The sequence below is a fragment of the Mesoplodon mirus genome (assembly GCF_964341445.2).
Source record: "Mesoplodon mirus genome assembly, chromosome: 6".
Taxonomy (NCBI): Eukaryota; Metazoa; Chordata; class Mammalia; order Artiodactyla; family Ziphiidae; genus Mesoplodon; species Mesoplodon mirus.
Genome location: NC_138982.1, coordinates 29,332,466 through 29,358,415, shown reverse-complemented (window position 1 = coordinate 29,358,415; position 25,950 = coordinate 29,332,466). Strand labels below are relative to the sequence as shown.

General features: G+C 45.2%; 2 protein-coding genes across 5 annotated transcripts in view; one reads left to right on the top strand and one right to left on the bottom strand.

The window, feature by feature from the left end:
- The window catches only part of PLCL2 (phospholipase C like 2), a 209,731-nt gene extending 193,638 nt beyond the window's left edge, over nucleotides 1–16,093 (top strand). For all 3 annotated transcript variants that reach the window (XM_082625790.1, XM_082625789.1, XM_082625791.1), the window contains exon 7: nucleotides 15,713–16,093. In XM_082625790.1, the coding sequence (XP_082481916.1) occupies nucleotides 15,713–15,892 (180 nt within the window). In that variant the 3' untranslated portion in view covers nucleotides 15,893–16,093. The remainder of the gene's footprint in view (nucleotides 1–15,712) is intronic.
- Nucleotides 16,094–16,229: 136 nt separating this feature from the next.
- Nucleotides 16,230–25,950, bottom strand: part of TBC1D5 (TBC1 domain family member 5) — a 563,684-nt gene continuing 553,963 nt past the window's right edge. For both annotated transcript variants that reach the window (XM_082625793.1, XM_082625794.1), the window contains 3 exons: nucleotides 25,096–25,175; nucleotides 24,156–24,290; nucleotides 16,230–19,050 (listed from right to left, as the gene is read on the bottom strand). In XM_082625793.1, the coding sequence (XP_082481919.1) occupies nucleotides 18,757–19,050; nucleotides 24,156–24,290; nucleotides 25,096–25,175 (509 nt within the window). In that variant the 3' untranslated portion in view covers nucleotides 16,230–18,756. The remainder of the gene's footprint in view (nucleotides 19,051–24,155; nucleotides 24,291–25,095; nucleotides 25,176–25,950) is intronic.

Genomic DNA, 25,950 nt, shown 5'->3' with positions numbered 1-25,950 from the left:
TGTCATCACTGTTCCATTCTGCTGGCTTTAAAGTGTCACATGTAACATGCAGGGGCTCAACTCCCTATAGTTTGGGCCCCTGGTTTAGTTTATCCAGAAAGAAAACAAAACACACACAGAAAGTTGTGTGTGTTTAAGTATAATTTGCCATGTAGACTCTGCCTTGGGTGAGGCCGTTGGTCTCTCCAAGTTGTAGCCTCATCTACACAATGGGGATGGTAATCGCACCCCTCTTGCAGAATTGAGAGACTGTCATGAGAATAATCTTTGTAAAGGGCTTAATTCAGTATCTGGCACACAGTAGTCACTCAATAAATGGTGACTACTGTTCCCAGTAGGCTTTGCTGGTATATATTCCTACATGCCTAATTTGACATATCATAGGCTCTGTGGTTTCAAAGTTTGGACTCTAATCACACTTGCAGTCCTTCTGTTTGAATTTGAGTGGCGGCTGTAAGAGTTAGAACATATTAGTTTCCATAGCGCTCTTAAAGGAGGTTTATGCTTTTGGCCTGTGATCTTGAATACTCATGAAATACTGAATTGAAGTGTATTCAGTTTGTATATGAGGCTTGCATCACCCAGAAGAGTGACTAACCACAAAATATTTACTAAAAAGTACTCTGTGACCACATACTATTAATATTCCAGTTAAATAACAGTGAAGAAGCTGTTAACTTCTTGTCAACCTGGCTTTTGTTTTCCGGCCATGAGATTGTGTTAAGGTTTTACAAGTTCAATTCTTGGCTTTTGGTTGCTGAAAATGCTCGGGGGAGATGGCAGAGGAACCCTAGACCAGCACGTGTCAACTCAGAGTGGTGCTGAGGGGACCTGCAGCTCGTGGAGACTTGTGGGGTGATGGGAAGATAACTTGATAAAGAGCTTGCATATCAAGCTGCTGAGCAAGGCCCAGCATGCAGTGGGTGTGAGGCCCACTGGGGGTGACACTGTCTTGGTCTGGGCCTGGCACCCCTTTTCCTTTAGCCCAGAGTCAGTGTCATCTTGTGGGGGAGCAGAGGTGTTAGTGCTAGCAAATGCAAGTTTGTGTGCCCGAAGCACAGTGAGGCCGAACAGTACCAAAACATCGGAGTTTGGTGCAGAGGAAGGTTTATTGGTTTATTGCAAGGAGACGGGTGGCTCATACCCCCAAAACCCTGAACTCCCCAAAGGGATGCAGCAAAGCATATTTAAAGGCCAGGTGAGGGAAGGGGGTCACAGGGTACATGACCAGCTCCTGCACAATTCTCTGATTGGTTGATGGTGAAGTAACAGGGCAGTGTCACAGGGGTTAACATTGTCAGTCCTTAGGCTCCAGGAGGCCTGAGGGCTACCTGTTCATGGTCATCAAGTAGTTAACATCTTCCATTTGGTGGTGGTGGGGGGTGGGGTTTCAAATCTGTGAAACAACTCAGGAATTGTGCACCAGATACTGTTTTCTAGGTATTTCAGAGAGGAGCTAAAGCAGAGGATATGGGGGAGGGGCCTGCCCTGGGAAGACCACATAGGGTCCTGCTTGGTTACAATTCCCCCCTTTTCTTTGATACTTCTCAATCCTGTGGAGAACAGGTGTTGGACAAGAAAAGTAATAAAGTTTCAATTAAGGAGGTTAATCATAAACTTGACAGAGGAACCCACCAGGTCCTGTCACCAGCAGACACTGCTTTGAGAATCAGGCTGACACAGCTCAGAAAATTCAGGTTCTTGGCGATAAAGGAGTGTGTTCGAACTCACATCCACAATGGCCACCTAATTTTACCTTGGATGTCTGAACTACAGCTATTCCATTTTGACTTTCAAATGCATTTTTCTCCTTAATGACCAAAGCAGATGTCACTGTTAATGATTTTAGTGCTTTTCTAGACACGAAGAGATGCAAGAACTTGGGTCATAAAATCTTTTCCTGAAAGTATCTAACTATCTATCTGAAGGTCTGTTCTGCCAGCTTTTCTCAGAGCACTAAGTTCGTCATTCCTGATCTCCACCCTGACCTCCTTTCAGGGGGTGTTGAAGGTCAGTGACTGGAGTGGCTTGTGACTTAATCCTTGTAGAGGCAGATAGCAAGTGCCAATTTTTATTTGGCAGTGCTCCCTCATGGTCATAAATTCGAAAATGATTTGGGAAGCACTTCATCCCATAATGTTAGGAATACCCATTAGTAGTTCAGGCAAGGATTTCATTGATAGGCCACTCAATGTGCTATTACTGGACTAGGCCTTATTAACAGTAGTCAAAAGTCTCTGGACCCCCTGTTTTACTATTCTGTTATGGTCTAGGAAAACATTCCTTCCTGTTGCTTCTTCCTATATCTAGAGTTGCACCATTACAATCATTGATCTTATATAGAACTTTGTATCTGGTCAACTGTTTCAAGTCACCTAGTTATCATTATTTTATCAGAGGCTCTTGTATTTCGTAATACAAGAAACAACAATTCTGTAAAACAGGCAATATACAAATAATATAGCTAGTAGTATTAGTAAGGTCATAAGTTGGCGCAAATATCTCCTGGTTTCAGCCAGACTCCAGGAGGGGATGTGTTACTTTCTTCTTTCCTGCATCCATTCACAGGTGTACTGGGTCAGGATGTTTCCTGTGAGCTGAACAAAGGTATTTTAGTTTAACATTCAAGTATGGGGACAATGTTCCCTGAGATGGACCGTTATGTATACTTTAAGCGATAGGCAACATCCCTTTAGTGATTAACTTGTAGCAAAAGCAGTAGAATACAAAGATTAGAGGAAAAGAAACGGATCTAATATGGAGTCAGATTTGTTATTCCCTATTACAATTCCCCACTGTCAGTGTCCATTCCACAATCGTGTGGGAAAGGGGTGATGACCGCTCTGGCTACTTCCTGCTGAACAGGGGCAGTGATGGGTGATTATGGATGGAATTGATCAGCTTTCAGCAGGGAATATTCCTTAGAATCTTTAGTAAGTAGTACAATTCTCTCTCTCTTTTTTTTTTTTTTTTTTTTTTTGCAGTACGCGGGCCTCTCCCGTTGTGGAGCACAGGCTCCAGATGTGCAGGCTCAGCGGCCATGGCTCACGGGCCTAGCCGCTCCGTGGCATGTGGTATCCTCCCGGACTGGGGCACGAACCCATGTCCCCTGCATTAGCAGGCAGACTCTCAACCACTGCACCACCAGGGAAGCCCCTTTCCTTTTTTATCTACAATTATTTGAACCTGATGAAACCCTTTATTTAGCCGTTTTGTTGTCTAATTTGTCATTGGACTTGGGCTTTTGGTTCTAGTTCCTATACATAGCTATTCATTTTAACTTTCTGTCATAACTACACTAGATTCTTGTACTGTTCAGCTGAACAAGATTAATGAAAGCTATAATGAAAGTGCAATCTCAATACTTATCTTTTTGAAGAGCAACCTTAAGTCTTCTAAGGGTTTACAAACCCATTGCTCTCTAGGCCTTTCAGGAGTTGGGCCATTTTCTGATGACAGTGGTGCTGCTTTAATCCCAGTGTGATGAATTCATGGCTTTACTCTGGCTAACTTGACAGATGAGTTTGTGGTAGGTAATACCACGTGTGGTCCTGTCCACCTTGCAGTCAGCTGATGTTCAGGCACTTTATCTTTCCAGGCTTTAAGGAGGACTTGGTCTCCAGGTCAGAAAGGATGTAAGGCTACTTCAGTTGGATAGGCAGACCTGTGGGAGGCAAACTCATGAACAGAGGTTAGTATAGTGCCCAAAGTTTTAATGTAATTAGCAACAGCTAGGTCTTTCAGAGCATTTATAGATTCTCCCACGTGGGCAGACACCTGGAATGGCCTACCATACAATATTTCAAAGGGGCTTAATTTAAGTCTCATTTTGGGAGCCATTCTGATCTGTAGTAGGGCAATTGACAAGGCCTTATCCCAAGTTAAATTAGTCTCTTGACACATTTTAGCAATGCTCCTTCCAGTATGTATAATCTCTGGCTATAGGTCATGGGGCAACTGATATTTATCCAAAGGTAGATGGTTGGGATAAGTTTCAGAAATAAACTTAGAGTGTCCTTCTTAATAATGCAATTAAACTTTACAATTATGTAGCATGACAACAAGGAACTGTCTAGGAAGTGAGTCTTAGACAATAAATGCAGACCTCAATTAACAGAATCAGAATTTGATATCCACTGAAATGTAATCTCTTTCTCTCTAAAAAATACCCTAATTTTTCATCAAATACAGCCAAATTAAGATTAGTTTGTTTGCAAAATGAGTCTGGTTAATTGATCATATTGGCTCCTTTCAATTGGATGTGTTGGAATTTTTCATAAAGAGTCTCAGACTGAAATTTTAAAAGCCCTCTCAGGGCCAGGAAAGCCATGTCAAGGGCTTTTCATAGATTTTGCTTTACAGATGTAGGTGAATTCCTCACTTTTTGAGGTCCCCAAAGTACCTCAAGATTTTTGCACCTGTTAGGAAGTACCCTTCCTAATTTACCTGATAAAGCTGCTGGGAACCTAAGAGTTCCAGTAGCTGGAGGGATCAGGTAGAGAGAAAAAAATAAATGTTTCAACTGTGATTACAAAGGTATAATCTACCAAATTGCTGTAAGTCATAATTAGCTTAAGGGGAAAGGTTTCCTTAAAACCAAAAAATTATAACCATATTCATCAGTTTACTCAGTCCTATATAATTAATTCTTTTTTACTAACAGTTTTATGAAATTAGAGTTGCCATTAGACTTTTAAAATCTAGTTTAGCAGTATGATTGTCAAAAAGTCCTTTCTATGCCTCTTCTTAGAGATGAAGCATTTTGCAAAGCATCAGCTTAACTGTCTATGAATGATAAAGGACTTAAAAAGGCAAGGTTAGAGATCTAATTATAATTTTTTTTTTTTTTGAGGAACGCCGGCCTCTCACTGTTGTGGCCTCTCCCGTTGTGGAGCACAGGCTCTGGACACACAGGCTCAGCGGCCATGGCTCACGGGCCTAGCCGCTGCGCGGCATGTGGGATCTTCCCGGACCGGGGCATGAACCCGTGTCCCCTGCATCAGCAGGCAGACTCTCAACCACTGCGCCACCAGGGAAGCCCGATTATAATGTTTTTTTGACAAAGAAGCTTAATGGGGACTTCCCTGGTGGCGCAGTGGTTAAGAATCCGCCTGCCAATGCAGGCGACATGGGTTCGAACCCTGGTCTGGGAAGATCCCACATGCCGGGGAGCAACTAAGCCCGTGTGCCACACCTACTGAGCCTGCGCTCTAGAGCTCGTGAGCCACAACTACTGAAGGCCGCGTGCCTAGAGCCCGTGCTCCGCAACAAGAGAAGCCACCACAATGAGAAGGCCACGCACTGCAACGAAGAGTAGCCCCTGCTCACTGCAACTAGAGAAAGCCCGTGTGCAGCAACGAAGAGCCAATGCAGCCAAAAATAAATAAATTAAAAAAAAAAAACAAGCTTAATGAAGTTGTGACGTACAGCATTTTAACCTGGCTTAAGTGATTTACTTTCTAACTGTGACTTTCTCTTTCCTATAGCTTCTTGCTTCTTTTCTATTTAAAGACCTTTCAATATTTCCTGTAAGATAGGTTTAGTATTGCTGAATTCTTTTAGTTTTTACTTATCTGAGAAATTCTTTCTCCTTCTATTTTAAATGGTAATCTTGCTGGTAGATTCTAGGTTGCAGATTTTTTCCCTTACAGGATTTTGAATATATCTTGTCACTCCCTTCTGGCCTGCAATGTTTCTGTAGAGAAATCAGCTGATAGCCTTATGGGGGTTACCTTGTAATTAAGTCTTTGTTTTTCTCTTGCTGCCTTCAGAAGCCTCTCTTTAACTTTTGCTATTTTAATTATAGTATGTCTTGGTGTAGGTCGGGTTTGGGTTTATCTTGTTTGGAACCTTCTGTGCTTCCTGTACCTGGATATCTGTTTCCTTCTTTAGGTTTGGGAAGTTTTCAGCCATAATTTCTTCAATTACATTTTCAATCCCCCTTTCTCTTTCTTCTCCTTCTGGAATCCCTATTATGCATAGATTGGCATGCTTTATATTAGTATCCCATAGGTCTCTTATATTGCTTTCATTTTTTTTTCTTTCAATTTCCTTTCTGTCTGCTGTTCTGACTGGGTGATTTCCACTATTCTATCTTCCAGATCATTTATTCGTTCTTCTGCATTACTCATTCTGTTATTCATTGCCTTTAGCTCAGCTTTCATCTCGGCGAATGAGTTTCCTAATTTTTCTTGGTTTCTCTTTATAGTTTCTACCTCCTTTTTTTTTTTTTTACATCTTTATTGGAGTATAATTGCTTAACAATGGTTTGTTAGTTTCTGCTTTATAACAAAATGAATCAGTTATACATATACATATGTTCCCACATCCCCTCCCTCTTGCGTCTCCCTCCCACCCTCCCTATCCCACCCCTCCAGGCGGTCACAAAGCACCGAGCTGATCTCCCTGTGCTACGCGGCTGCTTCCCACTAGCTATCTACCTTACGTTTGGTAGTGTATATATGTCCATGCCTCTCTTTCGCTTTGTCACAGCTTACCCTTCCCCCTCCCCATATCCTCAAGTCCATTCTCTAGTAGGTCTGTGTCTTTATTCCTGCCTTACCCCTAGGTTCTTCATGACATTTTTTTGTTCGTAAATTCCATATATATATGTGTTAGCATACGGTATTTGTCTTTCTCTTTCTGACTTACTTCACTCTGTATGACAGACTCTAGGTCTATCCACCTCATTACAAATAGCTCAATTTCGTTTCTTTTTATGGCCGAGTAATATTCCATTGTATATATGTGCCACATCTTCTTTATCCATTCATCCAATGATGGACACTTAGGTTGTTTCCACCTCCGGGCTATTGTAAATAGGGCTGCTATGAACATTTTGGTACATGACTCCTTTTGAACTATGGTTTTCTCAGGGTATATGCCCAGTGGTGGGATTGCTGGGTCGTATCGTAGTTCTATTTGTAGTTTTTTAAGGAACCCCCATACTGTTCTCCATAGTGGCTGTACCAATTCACATTCCCACCAGCAGTGCAAGAGTGTTCCCTTTTTTCCACACCCTCCAGCATTTATTCTTTCTAGATTTTGTGATGATGGCCATTCTGACTGGTGTGAGATGATATCTCATTGTAGTTTTGATTTGCATTTCTCTAATGATTAAAGATGTTGAGCATTCTTTCATGTGTTTCTTCGCAGTCTGTATATCTTCTGTGGAGAAATGTCTATTTATGTCTTCTGCCCATTTTTGGATTGGGTTGTTTGTTTTTTTGTTATTGAGCTGCATGAGCTGCTTATAAATTTTGGAGATTAATCCTTTGTCATTTGCTTCATTTGCAAATATTTTCTCCCATTCTGAAGGTTGTCTTTTGGTCTTGTTGGTCTTGTTTATGGTTTCCTTTGCTGTGCAAAAGCTTTTGAGTTTCATTAGGTCCCATGTGTTTATTTTTGTCTTTATTTCCATTTCTCTGGGAGGTGGGTCAAAAAGGATCTTGCTGTGATTTATGTCATAGAGTGTTCTGCCTATGTTTTCCTCTAAGAGTTTGATAGTTTCTGGCCTTACATTTAGGTCTTTAATCCATTTTGAGCTTATTTTTGTGTATGGTGTTAGGGAGTGATCTAATCTCATACTTTTACATGTCCCCGTACAGTTTTCCCAGCACCACTTATTGAAGAGGCTGTACTTTCTCCACTGTACATTCCTGCCTCCTTTATCAAAGATAAGGTGACCATATGTCCGTGGGTTTATCTCTGGGCTTTCTATCCTGTTCCATTCATCTATCTTTCTGTTTTTGTGCCAGTACCATACTGTCTTGATGACTGTAGCTTTGTAGTATAGTCTGAAGTCAGGGAGCCTGATTCCTCCAGCTCTGCTTTTCGTTCTCAAGATTGCTTTGGCTATTCGGGGTCTTTGTGTTTCCAAACAAATTGTGCAATTTTTTGTTCTAGTTCTGTGAAAACTGCCAGTGGTAGTTTGATAGGGATTGCATTGAATCTGTAGATTGCTTTGGGTAGTAGAGTCATTTTCACAATGTTGAGTCTTCCAATCCAAGAACATGGTACATCTCTCCATCTATTTGTATCATCTTTAATTTCTTTCATCAGTGTCTTATAATTTTCTGCATACAGGTCTTTTGTCTCCTTAGGTAGGTTTATTCCTAGATATTTTATTCTTTTTGTTGCAATGGTAAATGGGAGTGTTTCCTTGATTTCACTTTCAGATTTTTCATCATTAGTAGTACATAGGAATGCCAGAGACTTCTGTGCATTAATTTTGTATCCTGCTACTTTACCAAATTCATTGATTAGCTCTAGTAGTTTTCTGGTAGCATCTTTAGGATTCTCTATGTATAGTATCGTGTCATCTGCAAACAGTGACAGCTTTACTTCTTCTGTTCTGATTTGGATTCCTTTATTTTCCTTTTCTTCTCTGATTGCTGTGGCTAAAACTTCCAAAACTATGTTGAATAAGAGTGGTGAGAGTGGGCAACCTTGTCTTGTTCCTGATCTTAGTGGAAATGCTTTCAGTTTTTCACCATTGAGGACGATGTTGGCTGTGGGTTTCTCATATATGGCCTTTATCATGTTGAGGAAAGTTCCCTCTATGCCTACTTTCTGCAGGGTTTTTATCATAAATGGCTGTTGAATTTTGTCGAAAGCTTTCTCTGCATCTATTGAGATGATCATATGTTTTTTCTCCTTCAATTTGTTAATATGGTGTATCACGTTGATTGATTTGCATATATTGAAGAATCCTTGCATTCCTGGAATAAACCCCACTTGATCATGGTGTATGATCCTTTGAATGTGCTGTTGGATTCTGTTTGCTAGTATTTTGTTGAGGATGTTTGCATCTATGTTCATCAGTGATATTGGCCTGTAGTTTTCTTCTTTGTGACATCCTTGTCTGGTTTTGGTATCAAGGTGATGGTGGCCATGTAGAATGAGTTTGGGAGTGTTCCTCCCTCTGCTATATTTTGGAAGAATTTGAGAAGGATAGGTGTTAGCTCTCCTCTAAATGTTTGATAGAAATCCCCTGTGAAGCCGTCTGGTCCTGGGCTTTTGTTTGTTGGAAGATTTTTAATCACAGTTTCAATTTCAGTGCTTGTGATTGGTCTGTTCATATTTTCTATTTCTTCCTGAGTCAGTCTTTGCAGGTTGTGCATTTCTAAGAATTTGTCCATTTCTTCCAGGTTGTCCATTTTATTGGCATAGAGTTGCTTCTAGTGATCTCTCATGATCCTTTGTAGTTCTGCAGTGTCAGTTGTTACTTCTCCTTTTTCATTTGTAATAATTATTGATTTGAGTCTTCTCCCTTTTTTTCTTGATGAGTCTGGCTAATGGTTTATCAATTTTGTTTATCTTCTCAAAGAACCAGCTTTTAGTTTTATTGATCTTTGCTATCGTTTCCTTCATTTCTTTTTCATTTATTTCTGATCTCATTTTTATGATTTCTTTCCTTCTGCTAACTTTGGGGTATTTTTGTTCTTTCTCTAATTGCTTTAGGCGCAAGGTTAGGTTGTTTATTTGAGATGTTTCCTGTTTCTTAAGGTGGGATTGTATTGCTATAAACTTCCCTCTTAGGACTGCTTTTGCTGTATCCCATAGGTTTTGGGTCGCCGTGTCTCCTTTGTCATTTGTTTCTAGGTATTTTTTGATTTCCTCTTTGACTTCTTCAGTGATCACTTCGTTATTAAGTAGTGTATTGTTTAGCCTCCATGTGTTTGTATTTTTTACAGATCTTTTCCTGTAATTGATATATAGTCTCATAGCGTTGTGGTCAGAAAAGATACTTGATACAATTTCAATTTTCTTAAATTTACCAAGGCTTGATTTGTGACCCAAGATATGATCTATCCTGGAGAATGTTCCATGAGCACTTGAGAAAAACGTGTATTCTCTTGTTTTTGGATGGAATGTCCTATGAATATCAGTTAAGTCCATATTGTTTGATGTATCATTTAAAGCTTGTGTTTCCTTATTTATTTTCATTTTGGATGATCTGTCCATTGGTGAAAGTGGGGTGTTGAAGTCCCCTACTATGAATGTGTTACTGTCGATTTCCCCTTTTATGGCTGTTAGTATTTGCCTTATGTATTGAGGTGCTCCTATGTTGGGTGCATAAATATTTACAATTGTTATATCTTCTTCGATCGATCCCTTAATTATTATGTAGTGTCCTTCTTTGTCTTTTCTAGTAGTATTTATTTTAAAGTCTATTTTGTCTGATATGAGAATTGCTACTCCAGCTTTCTTTTGGTTTCCATTTGCATGGAATATCTTTTTCCATCCCCTCACTTTCAGTCTGTATGTGTCTCTAGGTCTGAAGTAGGTCTCTTGTAGACAGCATATATATGGGTCTTGTTTTTGTATCCGTTCAGCCAATCTGTGTCTTTCGGTGGGAGCATTTAGGCCATTTACATTTAAGGTAATTATCGATATGTATGTTCCTATTCCCATTTTCTTAATTGTTTTGGCTTCGTTATTGTAGGTCTTTTCCTTCCGTTGTGTTTCTTGCCTAGAGAAGTTCCTTTAGCATTTGTTGTAAAGCTGGTTTGGTGGTGCTGAACTCTCTCAGCTTTTGCTTGTTTGTAAAGGTTTTAATTTCTCCATCAAATCTGAATGAGATCCTTGCTGGTCTACCTCTTTTTTACAGTAATTTGCATTTCTATCAATAGGCCTTGTCAATTTCCTCAATATTTTCATTATCTCCTTTTTGAACTCAGTGTCTATTAGACTGAAGAGGTCTGTTTCATTGTTCTTTTGGGGGAAGTTCTCTTGACCTTTTAATTGGGAGTGGTTCCTCTGCTTCTTCATCTTACTTATATTTCTTTTACTCTGTGAGTTTAGGAGAAACAGTTATCTACTGTGGTCTTGGAGTGCTACTTTTATGTGGGAGCATCCCTGTATACCCTGCATGGGTTTAATAGTTTTGGTGCAAGGACTGTTTTTAGTATGGATGTCTGTGACCTCTTTCCTCAGCCTGTACTGGCTGTTTGTGCTTGACAGGTGGTGCGTTTGACAGGTGGTGGTGTGGTGACTAGAGTCTGCACTGGGTTGTTCTATGGTTGTCGCTGCCCCGTCAGCAACAGTTGTTGGAGCAGAAGCTCCCAGATCTGATTCTGAGCTGCACCGTGAGATAGGTGGGACTGGAGCACTCCCTCCAGAGAGGAGCTGCTGAGTGTTGCTTTGCCAGAGCTGTCCACAGGGGAGTGTGCTCTGTGGTGTCGCCTGGCTGGGCTCACAAAGTACACTGTTGTCGGCACAGCCCTTGGCCCTACCTCCGCGGTGGGAATGCAGGCAGTTGGCCCCGGTGTCCCTCAGGCACTGTGCTCACAAAGCCAACAGCACAGATCCCAACACACCAGTCCACTGAAGTCGGGTACCAGGAGAACAGCAGTCATGCACCTGGGCTCGCCGTGGGAGCCTTGGAAACAGCCCAGGCTCTGCCTCCATGTGTGCTCCCACCAAGCCCACAGCTGCTAAGGCCAGACCCACCCCAGCCACAGTACACCTGCTGTCCCGCTCCCAGAGCTCATAGCAGCAGCATGAAGAAAGAGGCTGCTAAGGGGCAGGCCCTGCCCCTCCCTTCACTCGCCCCTTAGCAGTGGTGCTTCGCTTCTATGGCAGGCCAGGGCTTCTTCCACGTACACCCCTGGTTGCCACCCATACCACACTCCACAGGCCCTTCAGGCTGTCTCCATGCGGCCAGCCCCAGTCCTCTCCCTGGGTCTGTCCTCTGAAGCCTGAGATTCAGCACCCAGCCCCTGCACGTACCAGCAGGTGAGTGTCTCGGGCTGGGCAGTGCAGCGAGGTAGTTAGGATCCTCTGTGCTGGTCTCTCTCGTTTCTGCCTGCTGCCGACTGCTGCATTCTCCTCCGAGCCTTTGAAGCTCCCTTTCTGTCCCAGCTGATGAGGGGGCTTCTCTGGGTGCGGGACTCTTTCCTCTTTTCCAGCTCCTTCCCAGGGACACAGGTCCCATCCCTATTCCTTTTTTTTTTTTTTTGTGGTACACGGGCCTCTCACTGTTGTGGCCTCTCCCATTGTGGAGCACAGGCTTTGGACGCACAGGCTCGGCAGCCATGGCTCATGGGCCCAGCCGCTCCACGGCATGTGGGATCTTCCTGGACTGGGGCACGAACCCGTGTCCCCTGCATCAGCAGGCAGACTCTCAACCACTGCACCACCAGGGAAGCCCCCCTATTCCTTTTTTAAAAATGTTTCATCCTACTCAGTTATGAGGAGATATTTCTAGACACTTCTGGGTGTCTGATATCTTGTGCCAGTGTTCAGTAGGTACTCTGAGAATTGTTCCACACGTGGATGTATTTTTGATGTGTTTGTGGGAGGAGGTGAGCTCCACGTCCTTCTATTCTGCCATGTTGGTTCCTCCCCCAACATTTTAAGATAACAACTAAAATTATAACATTATACCAGGACATATCCAAATTTCAGAAGCTTTATATAATTTCTAGAATGTCTGTATTAAAAACATTTATCCATACCGTGTAATCTGAGGAGGCTTATCACTCATTTGACAATGCTTCCCATGTAATTTAACATACCAAACAATCCTAGTTAGTTTAATATTTTTCTCTGAGATGCCTTGGGGGCTCGCCAAAGCATCCCATAGTTAGCTAGAGGTCAAAAAATTTTAATTAATTAAAATTTGATATTTGGGAAGTTTGTCAAAAAGTTTCAAAACACTTGGTCAAATAAGATCATAGGTCATTGTGAGACAATACTTATTCCTTAACCAAAATGAGAAGAGATCTCAAAAGCAAATATAGATCACTGAAAGGCACAAAAACTCAATCTGTTATCAGTGGCAGCATTCCAGGAAAACTCTGTCCTCTTACCAGTGAGAGAAAAAAATCTAGTCTTGCACCAGCTTACTTCTAATAATAAAATTCATTTACTTACTTAAGTTAAATTCAACCTAAACTTAGTCTATGCTGACCATGCACAAACTCTTTTCTCAGAGTTCCTTTTCTACAAACCTTCCATCACTTTCTGTATCCATATTATTTTGCCCCTTAATTCTCCTATCTAGAAACAACCAGATGAACTTGCATCATTTAACTTAATTTAGCACAACTCTAAAATTTCACGTTACCAAATATCTGGAGAGATCATTTACATCTCAAAGGCACAGGAAAAGAAATGCAAATTTCTCTTCTAACTACTTATATAAAACCCAGCCATCTTGGGCTATTTTTGAACTTCTTTTTTTCCAGTTCCCAAATATCCAGTGCAGTTTAAACAAACAAATGACACTAATAGACAATAACGTATATCATCTGCTCACATTCACAAGCCTCATTTTCAGCAAAACGAGGAAGAAAGAATAGGATTTGGACTCAGGTACCGAGAGACACTCATTCACATACATTCACACCACCCCCCAAGATAAAAGCAATTGCAAAAGACCCACTCTGATATAATAGCTGAGCCGTTAGGGGCCATTGTTCTACAGATCTCAGGGAGTGTTGAGGCCACACAATGTTTCCAAAAAAATATTTTCTTTCATTTATGGGAGCACAGCTAAAGATCTCCAAGTTTTGCAAAAATACCCCAGGGGACTATAAGATGGAACAGAGCTCTGATCATCCATACCTAATTAATTATTCACAATTGGTGTTATCAGATATCAAGCAAACAGCAGTTCAGATGGGTCTCTCAGGGTCATAGGTCCCTAGCCACAAAATGGGAGAAACCCAGCCAATGTCCCATCAGAGATGAAGCTGAATAAATGACCAAGGCTAGTTCAAAAAAGGGAAATATCCCAACCAATGCTCCCCCACAGGCGAAACCAACACAATAGAGAAGGATACCCTGAAAAGAAGTAGAGATGGTCTAGTAAAGATGTAGTTGTAATGTTTAAAAAAAAAAAATCCTGATGGAATTTTGAAATGTTTTATATATATCAACATTCTTTGAATAAATACTTTCTAAATTAAAAAAAAAAAAAAAAAAGGATACCCTGGTGTTGTCACACATGAGCCCAGCCTGCACAAGCTGGAATGACTTACCCCCAAGCGACACTGAATGTGGACCACTGCTCCAGACGTTTCTCGGTTCCGAACAGCCTTGTGCCGAGGGGTGGCCAGCGCCTGTCAGGGATAGTCCCTCTGAGATCCGCAGAACGAAGTGTACTCTGGCAGCTGCTGTGCCTCAGGGAGGGGGCTGCCTCTGGCTGGGGTCGACCTGTCACAGGCACAGACTCTTGGCTGGCTCACCAAAATTGCTAGCAAACGCGTTTGTGTGCCTGATGCACAGTGAGGCCAAACAATACCAAAACGTTGGAGTTTGGAGCAGAGAAAGGTTTATTGTAGGGTCACGCAAGGAGAAGGGTGGCTTGTGCCCCCAAAACCCTGAACTCCCCGAAAGGTTTCAGCAAAGCATCTTTAAAGGCCAGGTGAGGGAAGGGGGTCGCAGGGTATGTGATCAGCTCATGCACAATTCTCTGATTGGCTGATGGAGAGGTAACAGGGTGGCGTCACAGGGGTTAACATTATCAGTGCTTAGGCTCCAGGAGGCCTGGGGGCTATGTGCTCAAGGTCATCAAGTAGTTAACATCTTCTGTTTGATGGGGGGTTTTCACATCTGTGAAATAACTCAGGACATGTGCACCAGATGCTGTTACCTGGGTGCTTCAGGGAGGAGCTAAAGCAGAGGAGATGGGGGAAGGGCCTGTCCCAGGAAGGCCCCATAGGGTTCCGCTCGGTTACATTAGTGAAGGCACCTAAAGTCTGCTGTGCTCCTGAGCAGACACCCAGGTGAGCCCTCCTGGATTGGGGACTTCAGCTCCAGAACAGCCCGGAAGTCCTCGTGGGCCCCAGACATGCTGAGGTCCAACCACTCATAACTTGCATTCCGATTTGCATGAAAACAAAAAATATTTGACACTTTTGTGCCTCTCTCAGACTCCCAAAGTGGTGTGAGTGTCCTCTTCTTTCTCTTCCCTCCACTGCGTGTATTGGGAAGAAAGGTGTCTGTTGGCCCCAGGGACAGCAGGTGGCCGTCTTTGCTCTCTCTGGCTCTCAGCCACGTGGCCACTGCACGGTGGTGGCCGAGGGCAGGAGAGTTTCTGTGGTCACTCACCTCAGAAGGAAGGCAACTGTTTTTCTCTGATATTCTGGCAAGAAAGCTTTGACAAAATCAACCGAAATACAGAATCCCTGCTGTTTCAGCTCAATAAGAGCACTGAATTGTGATTGATTGTTAATTTTGGATTCAAAAACTGCACAACACTAACAGATGTGATTTGAAATATTTTTAATGTATTAACAACTAGGACATCTTTTGTGGTCAGACAGTAAGTAAGTTTGTTGATTGGCCAGGTGTTGACAATGGCTGGTCACTGGCTCTGGTGTTTTGCATCTGCTAATGGTCATTCCTTTCCTGGTTGCTCCAGCCTCTCTGCCCCAACCCCAGGTGAGTGGCGGGCAGATCACCCTGGACATTCATCAAGAGCCCTGCCTGCTTGATTCCATGTATGTAAACATAAAGTACCCAGAAAACGGAAAGGACTGAAAAGGCAGCACACTCTTGGAGTCTGGCGTTGGGAACCGGGAAAACAAACTTGTTTTTTTGTTAAAATTGACCTATTTGGATTCAATGCCGGTCAGAAATAAATATGCCCTCTTGCGGAAGCAAAATATTTCTATTTCAGTGGAAGACCTATATTGTCAAACTGTAACCGTAAGTCATGGCTCATCTCACAATGTCTAACAAATTACATGTTTTATCACAGGGACAAGCAGATCTCTTGAAGTACGCCAAGAACGAGACTGTGGAGAACCTGAAGCAGATCCACTATGCGGCTGTCTCCTGTGGACTCAATAAACCAGGCACAGAAAACACCGACGTCCAGAAGCCGCGCCGGAGCCTTGAAGTCATACCCGAAAAAGCAAACGATGAAACTGGAGAATGAGGGCACCTTCTAGAGATGATTACAGAATTTATAACTCTAGGACCAATTGTAGCCAGATGGGACATTTGCTTTGCACTCACTAATGAAAAATAATATTGGGGATTTTAAAGCACAACTGGAATAGCTAATTGCCGTCTATTAAAACTGTGAATGTATGTAGCAACTCTGCGTGTGGAGGCAAATAAACTCTTTAACAAGAAATTCTCTTCCTGGCCCAAATATGCTATATTTGTATACAAAGACATCATAACTCAGTTCCAGTGTGAACAACAGACTAGCCACTCTAGTTCCAGCTAGAAACAGACATTTTCCAAACTGAAAACAGTGTCTTAAGACGCAGATGGATTGTATGGTCTAATTAGCACTTACTGGGGAAAAACCGAATCTACAAGTTTTACTTATGTATGATTGCTGGGGTCTCTGGGTTCCAGATGTTTTTGTAGGTGTGCCTGCTGAGCCATGGTTACAAAGGAGAATGTAAGTAGCCTTGAACTTGGAGAGCCACTAGGTTCAAGGGCACTGCGGCTGGACAGACACTCCTGGCTAGAGACACCTGCTGGGTACACAATGTAAAGGCAACCAACCTGGAAGCAACACACTGTACACAGTTTTTCATTGTATTAAGTAGTGGTCACATTAAAAAGATATTTTATGATATTTCTCCAATAACAGTCGTGAATTTAATGAAAGTTTAACTTTTTTAAAATTTCCAGTTCAAGATATTCTACTCTTAAGAGTGGCCAGTTACTTGATGAACAGCTTTGTCAAAAATAAGTTGCTTGTCTGGCTTGACATTTTGCTTTTAGTACATACAGCAGCCATGACTTTACATAGTGGCAGCTGTCTGTAAAGCAACCGACACCTCTTCCCCTTCTCGGCCTGTTGATTCCTGCCGTAGGGGAGTGAGCCTGGACGTGGTGCAGACAGTAAGTCAGGGGCAGGTGAAGGGGCTGGAGCGGGTGCCATGCTCCACTGGCCAGCTGAGTCTTTAATCCAAGACTTCTTTATTGTCCAAATCAGTGAAACTTCATGCTATTTTAGAAAATCTGCTGGACACTGAAGCCTAATTACGGCTCCTCCCAAACCAAACTGCTCTCAAATTTGGGAAGGGTAAAAGCTTTCTAAACCTTCAATAACCAACCGCTTTTTCATTTGTCCTATTCTTTTCAGTGACTCAGGTAAGTAAGCCAGATAACTATGTGGAATCCCCAACTTGGTGCCTCCTTATTTCCTCACAGTTAGGGAAATGGTCAGGCTGATATATTGAATTTATTTATGCCCAGACCCTGAAGTATCCTTTTACAAAACAATTCCTTTTCCCAGTTCTTGTCATTTGCCTGCTGATAGTGTGCTTAAATTAAGGTATACATCTCCACTGGTCTTCACTCAATGTCATTCCAGTCAGAAAATTAAACCTCTCTGTTACTTGAATAATAGTGTGGTTTCCTGCTTACACCAGCCAGCAACCAGCCGAGGCTCTTAGCTCTGAAATTAACTCTACATTGGAAAAAAAACAAAAATATGTAGAAAACAGTAAAGAATTAAAAGTAGATTTGTAGACTGAGAAAATAATGTGTAATTTAGATTATTGCTAGCAATCCTTGAACTTAGCTGGCAAGTAAATAGCAATATTCAGTGAAAATCCAGAAATCATAAAAAATGACTTAAAATATTTTAAAATTGAAAAAAATGCTACATTTATAGTAATGGCAGATATTATCTAATATGTGACTTACATGACTCTGAGACCAAGGCACCTGTCATTCGCTAGGGTTCATCATATAGGCTTTTAGAATCCGCAGACTTCAAAACCGAAGGGGTCTATGAGATCATTCCATCTGACGTGTCCTTTCCCAGATGCAGATGTTGCAGACAAAAGCAATAAAATGTGGTGCCTGAGGTCACAAAGTCTGTCGGGGGAGTGACCCAGCCCAGGGTTTGCTCCATGTTTCCATGCTAAGAAAGTCAGCCTTCTTTTGACCCCTCTCTTCAAAGGGATAAGCCAAGCAAAGGAAAAAAGCAGGTGCACTTGCTGGGGAGTTGTTTCCCAAGTCGCAGTGTTTCTCCTGCTTGTCTAGATCCCACTCCAGGGAGCACTGTCTCCTTCCTTTAAGACGATGACCCAAATCAGCAGAGCACACAGTCATGCCTTATTCGTGGCTAAGTGACCCTCTTTTCTGACTATGAAAGATTCTAAAGGATGAAATACAATTGTTTAAGGAGGGGCAGTGATGGCCAGAGTTGACGTGGTCTGAGGTTTAGAAATGTATTCTTTAACAAACGAAAAAAACTGGAACCGGGTCGCAGGTAAATATGATTCCTAAGTTTAGACCCTGTTCCTAAAGAGTACTGTAACTATCTGGGAGGTTTTTTCCAGCCCTGGGGTCCACTAGTTCTAGTCCATTTGGTTGCACCTGGCCTCTACTGTACGGCTTCCCGAGGGAGGAATGAAGTATGAAATAGGCTGAGATACAGATTTCCAGACAGAGTGTTTTCTTGATACCAGTTTTCCTAATGCCTGATGCTCTGGGGGAGGGAAGATTTGAAACCCACTTCTTCCTTCTAGATATACCGGATGGAGTGGCCACACCGTCTTCGCTGGGGAGGAGAGGGCAAAGCAAGTGATTCTAGCTGTGGTTTGGTCTTTTTGAACAGTGAGTGTGACGCTGGGGACCTTACTGGCGGGGCCGGGTGAGCTACAGGGGAAAGGCGTCTGCATTTTGGGGAAGGTCTGCCGGCGTGCTTAGCGGGCCCCCTGCTTCTCTCCGCAGGTTTCAAGGGCTGCACCAAGGCCACGTGCGCGCTGGGAAGAGGCTGGGTTTCAGAGGCGTCTTCACGGGGCTGCGGGGGTGGCCGGGCGGCGGTCAGAGGTCCAGGGGGCTCACGATGGTGAAGCCCGAGTCCTTGCTGTTGCCGCTGCTGTCGTCGTCGGGGCTGGAGCTGGGGCTGCCGGACGAGGCCGAGGCCGAGGCCGAAGCCAGGCCGGTCAGCGGGTCTGAGAACACCGGGGCACGCCGGGCCGAGCTCCGGAGGGGCCGCGGGGCCTGAGCCTGGCCGACCGGGGGCGCCCTGGCGCCGCCCCCTTCGTCGTCCTTGGAGACGAGGATGAAGTCGTCCGTGTCGCCTTTCTCCCTGTGCCCCCGCGGTGCTGAAGGGGCCTGGGAAGGAGTCAGAGCACGGCGGGGTGGGGGAGGGAAGAAACGGTGAGACGGTGAGACGCGGAGCAGGGCGGGGGGCCCCACGATCCCCCCGGAAAGACGCAGGGAGGCCCCTCCGGTGGGAGCTGTGGGCCTGGGGAGCGGAGCACATGGCCCGCGGCCCCGCCCTGCTCATTACCCTCCTCCTGGGGCACCAGCTTGCCCATGTGAGGGGGCGTGGGGTGAGGACAGCGTGTCCGTCCTCGCCCCTGCCCTCGGGTGTGGCCGCCACGCAGTGAGTGACACGCCCAGATGGTTATGAGGCCACAGGCTGGCTCCCCAGTGTGCCCCCCACCCACATCTGCAGGGATGCTACTACCGCCTGCAGTGGGGCTGCAGGGGGGGCCCAATGTGCTCCATCTCCTCCTCACATCTCACAGCCGGCTCATCCTGGCTGAGCGCGCCGGGGGTCTCCCGGGACAATGCGGGGGGCTGAGAGCTTCTACAGACACAGAAACCCGGAATGGTCCTTTGCAAAAAGTATAGAGACGCAATGGCTTTACTCTACAATTATTTTCCTTTCTTTCTGAGTCATTATGTGTTTTGTTTTTAACGAAAGCAGCTGACATCCAAGGACACCGGTCAAGGTTTTGGGTTAAGATCAGAGAAGCTCCTGCCAGCCCTGGGATGGAAGTAAAGCCACAGTCTAACCAGGGATGTTCCAGCCTGGCAGGAAGAGCCCTTGCCCACAGCCAACTAAGCCAATGCAGTGGCCACACCTGCTGCCTGCCCCGCCCGCCTACTCTCCCCGAGGGGTGGGGGGAATTGGGGCAGGGCCTGAAGTCTAAGGAGGGGTACAGAGCCCCTTGGCTGGAAGGCCCCCCGGGGAACTCTGGCTCCAGCATGGCCAAGACCACTTTTGGGCTATGGGCAGAGCCTGGATAGAGAGTCAGCAACACTCCTCAGGGAATCTGGGTGTGACTGACAGGCCCCCTCTGAATTTCATGTTCTCCTGAGTGACATGTGGGCCAGTGGCTAAATAATGGCTCAGGTGTCTCCCCCTCTGACAATTTGCCTACTTTTAAGAGATTTAATCAGAGAACAGGAACAGAATGGCATTAAAGATCCCAGTGCTGAGACACAGCAGGCCTCAAGGTTCTTCAGCTCAAGTTGTAAAGCTGTTTATAGCCTGTCAACACAGCAATTCTTACAAAACGGAAGAGACATGCAGCACATGGCCCTGCAGTAGAAGGGGACGTGATCCCTAATGGCACTAGGGCAGTTTGGTGAGACAGATGGCCCTTTCTCATCCCATTACTGCCCTCTGTGAGGTGGTCGGGGCCAGGGGGCCTCAGGGGAGGGTGTCCCCCCCCCCATGTCCATGCCCGCGGGTGCACGTCAGACCTTGGCTTTGGCCTCCCACCTCCAGACTGCAGATGCTTTGTTCATGTGACTGCTGTGCTGAGCTATAAGCCGCGAGAACCCTGACCTCCCACCCCACTCAGGAGCTTATCTGAGGTTGACAACAGAGTGAGCAAGGACAGTCCTATTTTCAGAGTGGTGTCTCTACCGCAGAAATGCCAAGATAACCTATCCGCCTTTAGCATACAGTGAGGACATGGGCAGGACTTGAAGAGGAGAAACACCCGTAATGTGTTTTAGCCTGTGGCTAGAAGGGAAGATGGTTCCTACCATCACTAATTATCTGGCTTGTTTCTGGAAAAGCAGTGGAGTCAAGTTATAAACGGTGAGTGACACCGCCCTCCCCCCAGTTTCCGGATACAGCCATGACTGGCCCAGACAAGGCACGTTAGAACTGCCAGGGCTTCTGCAACCATCTTTTCTTCTTACCCCACTGCACCATTATCTTACGAACCAAGAACTGAAGCCCAGGTCAGAGGCCTGGAGACTTGGCCGACGTCACAAACAGATGAAAAGACCCATTCTTCTGGATTCCCACCTAGAATTTTTTTCTAGACCCAAGTAAGCTTTCTTTCTGGATTTCCACAGCAATCTCAGCTACTACCTGGTGCCGTTTCTATCCTTTACAGAAACTTTGTAATTTCCTAGGTCAGTCTTCTCTTTCTGCCAAACACAGGCGTGTGTCACACAATATAAAAAGTTTCTCAACATGTCAGGCAGTCCTGCCTACAGCTGGCCAGGACGGCCACCTTCCCGGCCCTGCCACCCTACCACTTCTGTTGCTCAGCTTGATTTAGGATCGCAGTGGAAGCAGGTGCTGTTCAACAGGAATGTTCCACGCTGATGAAATGTCCCCTCTCTGTGCTGTCCAGGCAGGTAGCCCTACTCACATGAGGATACTGAGCACTGGAGAGGTACCTAGTGTGACTGAGGAACTGAATTAACTTTGAATTCTCTTTGATCCTGATGAATTTAAATTGAATTTTAAGTAGACACCTGTGGTTAGTGGCTACTGCATTAGCCCCCCGCAGTTCTGGAGCACAGATAAAAATATGGGACCAAAGACCAGTGAGGCAGGTGATACGGGCTGATGGACTGATGAATCAAGGGTCCTCCAAGTCCCTCCTTCTGCTGTGGTAGATTTGAGTGAAGTTCATCCAAAACCTCCCAAAGATTCACAAAGGAGTGTGTGAAGGACAGACTGCGGAAGGGAGGCACAGAATGAGGCTCTTTTCACCCCACAGAATACAATTTCCAGGACGTCCCTGGTGGCGCCATGGTTAAGAATCCGCCTGCCAGTGCAGGGGACACGGGTTCGATCCCTGGTCCAGGAAGATCCCACATGCCGCGGAGCAACTAAGCCCGTGCGCCACAACTACTGAGCCTGCGCCCTAGAGCCCGCGAGCCACAACTACTGAGCCTGTGTGCCACAACTACCGAAGCCCGCACGCCTGGAGCCCGTGCTCCGCAACAAGAGAAGCCACTGCAATGAGAAGCCCGTGCACCACAACGAAAAGTAGCCCCCTCTTGCCACAACTAGAGAAAGCCTGTGCACAGCAATGAAGACCCAACACAGCCAAAAATAAATTAATTTAAAAAGAGGAAAAAACAGTTTCCCCTCTGCTGTTGGCAGAGCTCGAGAGAAGATGTATAATCAGAGGGAAAGAACAGCCACATCTCCACCAGCTTCCCAGGGGGGAGTGGGGTGCGTGCACTGCCACAAAGGAGGCGCCCTTTTAGTCCCTGGTGGGGAGGGGCACTGGCAGGGGGACAGGGCCCTCTGCTCCAAGGTGGGGTGAGCCCAGTTCTCTGCGGGAACGAGGGCCTATCACACTGCATCGCCCTTCCCGGCTCACGGCCAGCTCATGTGGAGGCTGCACTGGGTCTGTCGGGGCTGCGCTGGCAACTGGTAGGTTCTTACAAATCTGAAAACTGGGAAGGACGATTACAAAGTATACTCAAGAAGTTTTCAATTAGCAAATTTGTTAGTGTTCTTCAAAGCTCTTTTTCTGTAGTATTTTTAGACATTCAACTAAAAAAAAATCACGCTAAATTTTAAAATAAAATTGTCGAATAAAAATGGTTGGGGGTGGGCCTAAGCTCAATAATATGTGAATAAATAAATAATTATTGAAAATTAAACATCTGGGCATGGAAGGGGAATCTGGAGGAACTAATCGAGGTAAGCTTGCAATGTTACTGTTGGATTCATGTGGCTTTAAAATGCAGACTGAAAATGCTCTCTGAAAATTCCCTTCTAAAGCTGGATGAAACGGACCACACACGGTTCTCTTCTGGAAGAGTACTCTTAAAACTGAAAAAGTCCCATTCTAAAATGTCACTTTGCTTCTTTAAAATCACAAAACATAATTTACAAGCATCTGGATGCTAGTTTTTGAGAAAGTAACTTAGATGAGAGCTAATGGGAGATTTTCAAGATGAAACTCTGCACACCATTTTAAAAAGAATATTATTAGGAATGTTTAGTCCCATCAGATCACACACCGGGAGGCAGCGTGGTGGAGCTGGAAGCTGACTGAACTGGGACACGGGTTCAGAAAACAATTCCTCACTGGTAAACCGAGCAGGTGTTTCTTTGATCCTTCCTAACTGGAAAATTCTGGGATTCTATGTTAGAACAAATTACACACCATGTTGACACCCAAGAGCGCAGGTCAGCAAACGACAGCTCGTGGACCAAATCCAGCCTGTGGCCTGTTTTTGTGTGGCTCTCAAGCTGAGAATGGCTTATGTATACATATATACTTTTTAAATTTTTATTTTATATTGGCATATAGTTGATTGGCAATGTTGTGTTAGTTTCAGGTGTATAGCAAAGTGATTCAGTTATACATATACATGTATCTATTCTTTTTCAAATTCTTTTCCCATGTAGGTTATTATAGAATATTGAGTAGAGTTCCCTGTGCTACAGGGAGGTCCTTGTTGGTTATCTATTTTATATATAGTAGTGTGTATGTGTTAATCCCAGACTCCTAATTGATCCCTCTGCCCCAACCTTCTTCCCTCAGTGACCATAAGTTTGTTCTCCAAGTCTGTGAGTCTGTTTCTGTTTTGTAAATTTTAAAGGGCTGTAGAAACGAGCAAGCTAGCACGCCAAATACAAAAACAGATATGTGACAGAGAGCACGTGTGGGAAAATCCTAAAATATTTACTCTCTGGCCCTTTACAGAAAACAATTGCTGACCTATGTGGCTTAGAGGATGGACACTGAGAAGTCCCTCCCCATGAAGGCCAAAGAGGTCCTAGGCCAGTGAAGTACAGTCAAGACAGCATTAGGAAAGCAGAGGTAGTACTTCCTGTGCTAAAGGGGGTGGAGGCATCAGCTGACGGCGACTGACCAATAACGGAGGCAGAGACCCAGCTTTCTAACACTGCACGGTGGGACCGGCAGGAAGCTCAGGCCGAAGCTGCTGCATACAGGTGTGTAGAGTGTGCACGGCACAACTCCAGGAGGCACTAGTCTACTCTGAAGGGACTGCCCAGGGCACTGCGGTACACAACTTGCACAGCTATGCACATCACCCCTGGCTTAGGTCACCCGTATTTTACAGTTGAACTTCACACACGGTCACGTGAAGTAACTTTGGTGGGCTTGTATTATCCATAATTTGAATGTGTGTGCATCCCCCCTCCCCTTCTGTCTCAGGCTAATGTGACAGTGTTCTCAGAGCGCCTGTACCTGCTTGGTGGCCCTGGGCAGGTGACCCTGGCCGCTGGAGCAGTAGTGGTCATCTGAGATGGTGATCTGCTCGTTCTCCTCGGCTTCCAGCTGGCTCTGGTTGAAACGCAGGGAACCTTTTAGAATGTCTTTGATCTGTTTTCAAAGAAGAAGAATATCCATGAGAAAGATGAATGAGTTTGGTTTTAAATGTCAGCTAAACCTCGAATACATCTGAATCAGACTTGTCATTGACTGTTCTTTTAGAGTGTGGATATGAATTTATAACCATCAGAAAGAAAGAACAGGAGAAAAATCCAGCTCTATATCAAAACCACTGACTTACGAATGACCAAGGAAGACGTTACAGCCTGAATGGCCAGGTTCTCACAGGGGCAGATGGGCTGTCACGCCCTTGGTGGTTATCCTAGAGCAGGAAGCACCACGTGCCCTCACACCCGGCTCCACGGAACAGCCCTCAGCCTCTGAAGGGGCCCACCCCAGCTGAGGGCTAATAACGCAGGCCACATCTCTTCACTGACATTTCTGTTCCATTCAGTCCTTCAAGGGTCGAGTCACTGCGGCCCTTGAGGGGCTGAGGCCTGTTATAGGAGGTGATCGTTTAGGCCTTGTGCTCCCAGGACATTCGTGATGAGTGACTGGACTTGAGCTGGACCACACACCCCACAGCAGCTTCAATGTGGAGCAAACAGAACAGCTTGGCTAAGAGGAAGGGGCAGGGGTGGGAAATGAGAAACCGGTCTGGGCTGCAGGCTGGTCAGACGTAACTGCTGGGCGGAGCAGGGCCCTGAGCAGGTAGAGTCAGGAGGGGTCTGTCTGGGAGGAGACGCAGGGCCAGGGGACACTGGCTCTGATGTCACGGTACCCGTGCCCTGGTGCCCTCCCCAACAGGCACTGCAAGGGTGGCTTGTGCGACACAAAGTCAGAGCAGCAGACATACCTGCTTTAGTCCCGCCAGGGAAACCAGAATTTGATCTTCTTTTTCCAAATTTTCTTGTAGAATCACTTCTTGAATATTTACTGAAAATAGAAGAATGACATTTTGTAACCAGTGCCCTGGGTGTAACTTATCTGCTGTCACAGCATCACTTCAGACAAGCTGGGGAAGGCTTCTGCCAAGTTTCACAGCAACTCTTCCCACCAAGGACGCTCTGCCCATCTAGAGATGGGGCAGGTGCCAGACACAGCGCGGGGGGCACCGAGCCTGTACACACAGCCTCCCCCAACATCCCACGGATGCGCTCTCACGGTGACAGACGTGTCTTACTCCTCCAGAGGGCCCAGGGCGCCCCTTGCTGACCTAGACATGGTGGGCAGCGTCTGCGAGGAGGTGTTTCCGCTGGGCTTCCTACACTTCTCAGAGCTCAATGCTGTTACCTGACCCCTCTCGCTAAGTAAAGACCAGGTCCTCCCAGGTGACGTACGTTAAAGACACCATCTTTAAAAAATGTAAACAGCACGGTATGTTGTCAATTCAACATAATGTTAAAAATAAAAGAACAAGCTCACGGAGTCAGCAACACTTAACCCAGGGTCTTCACAGGAACTGCTTCCCTATGCCCTGCAGGAGGCTTGGCCTCTGCTGGAGAGGCCTTTAGCCAGACCTGATCTGAGGACTCACCAAGCTGAGCTGCCCACCAAGGGCTTCAGCAAGCAGGGGACCTCGGCCTTCCCCACCGCACGCCTGAGGGAGGCACCCAGCCCTGCTGGGGACTGTGGCTTCCGAGGAGGGGATTCTCAGGGGAGCGCAGGAGTGGAAGCCCCCTCCCCAGCGCTACGCAGGAGACTGTGTTGG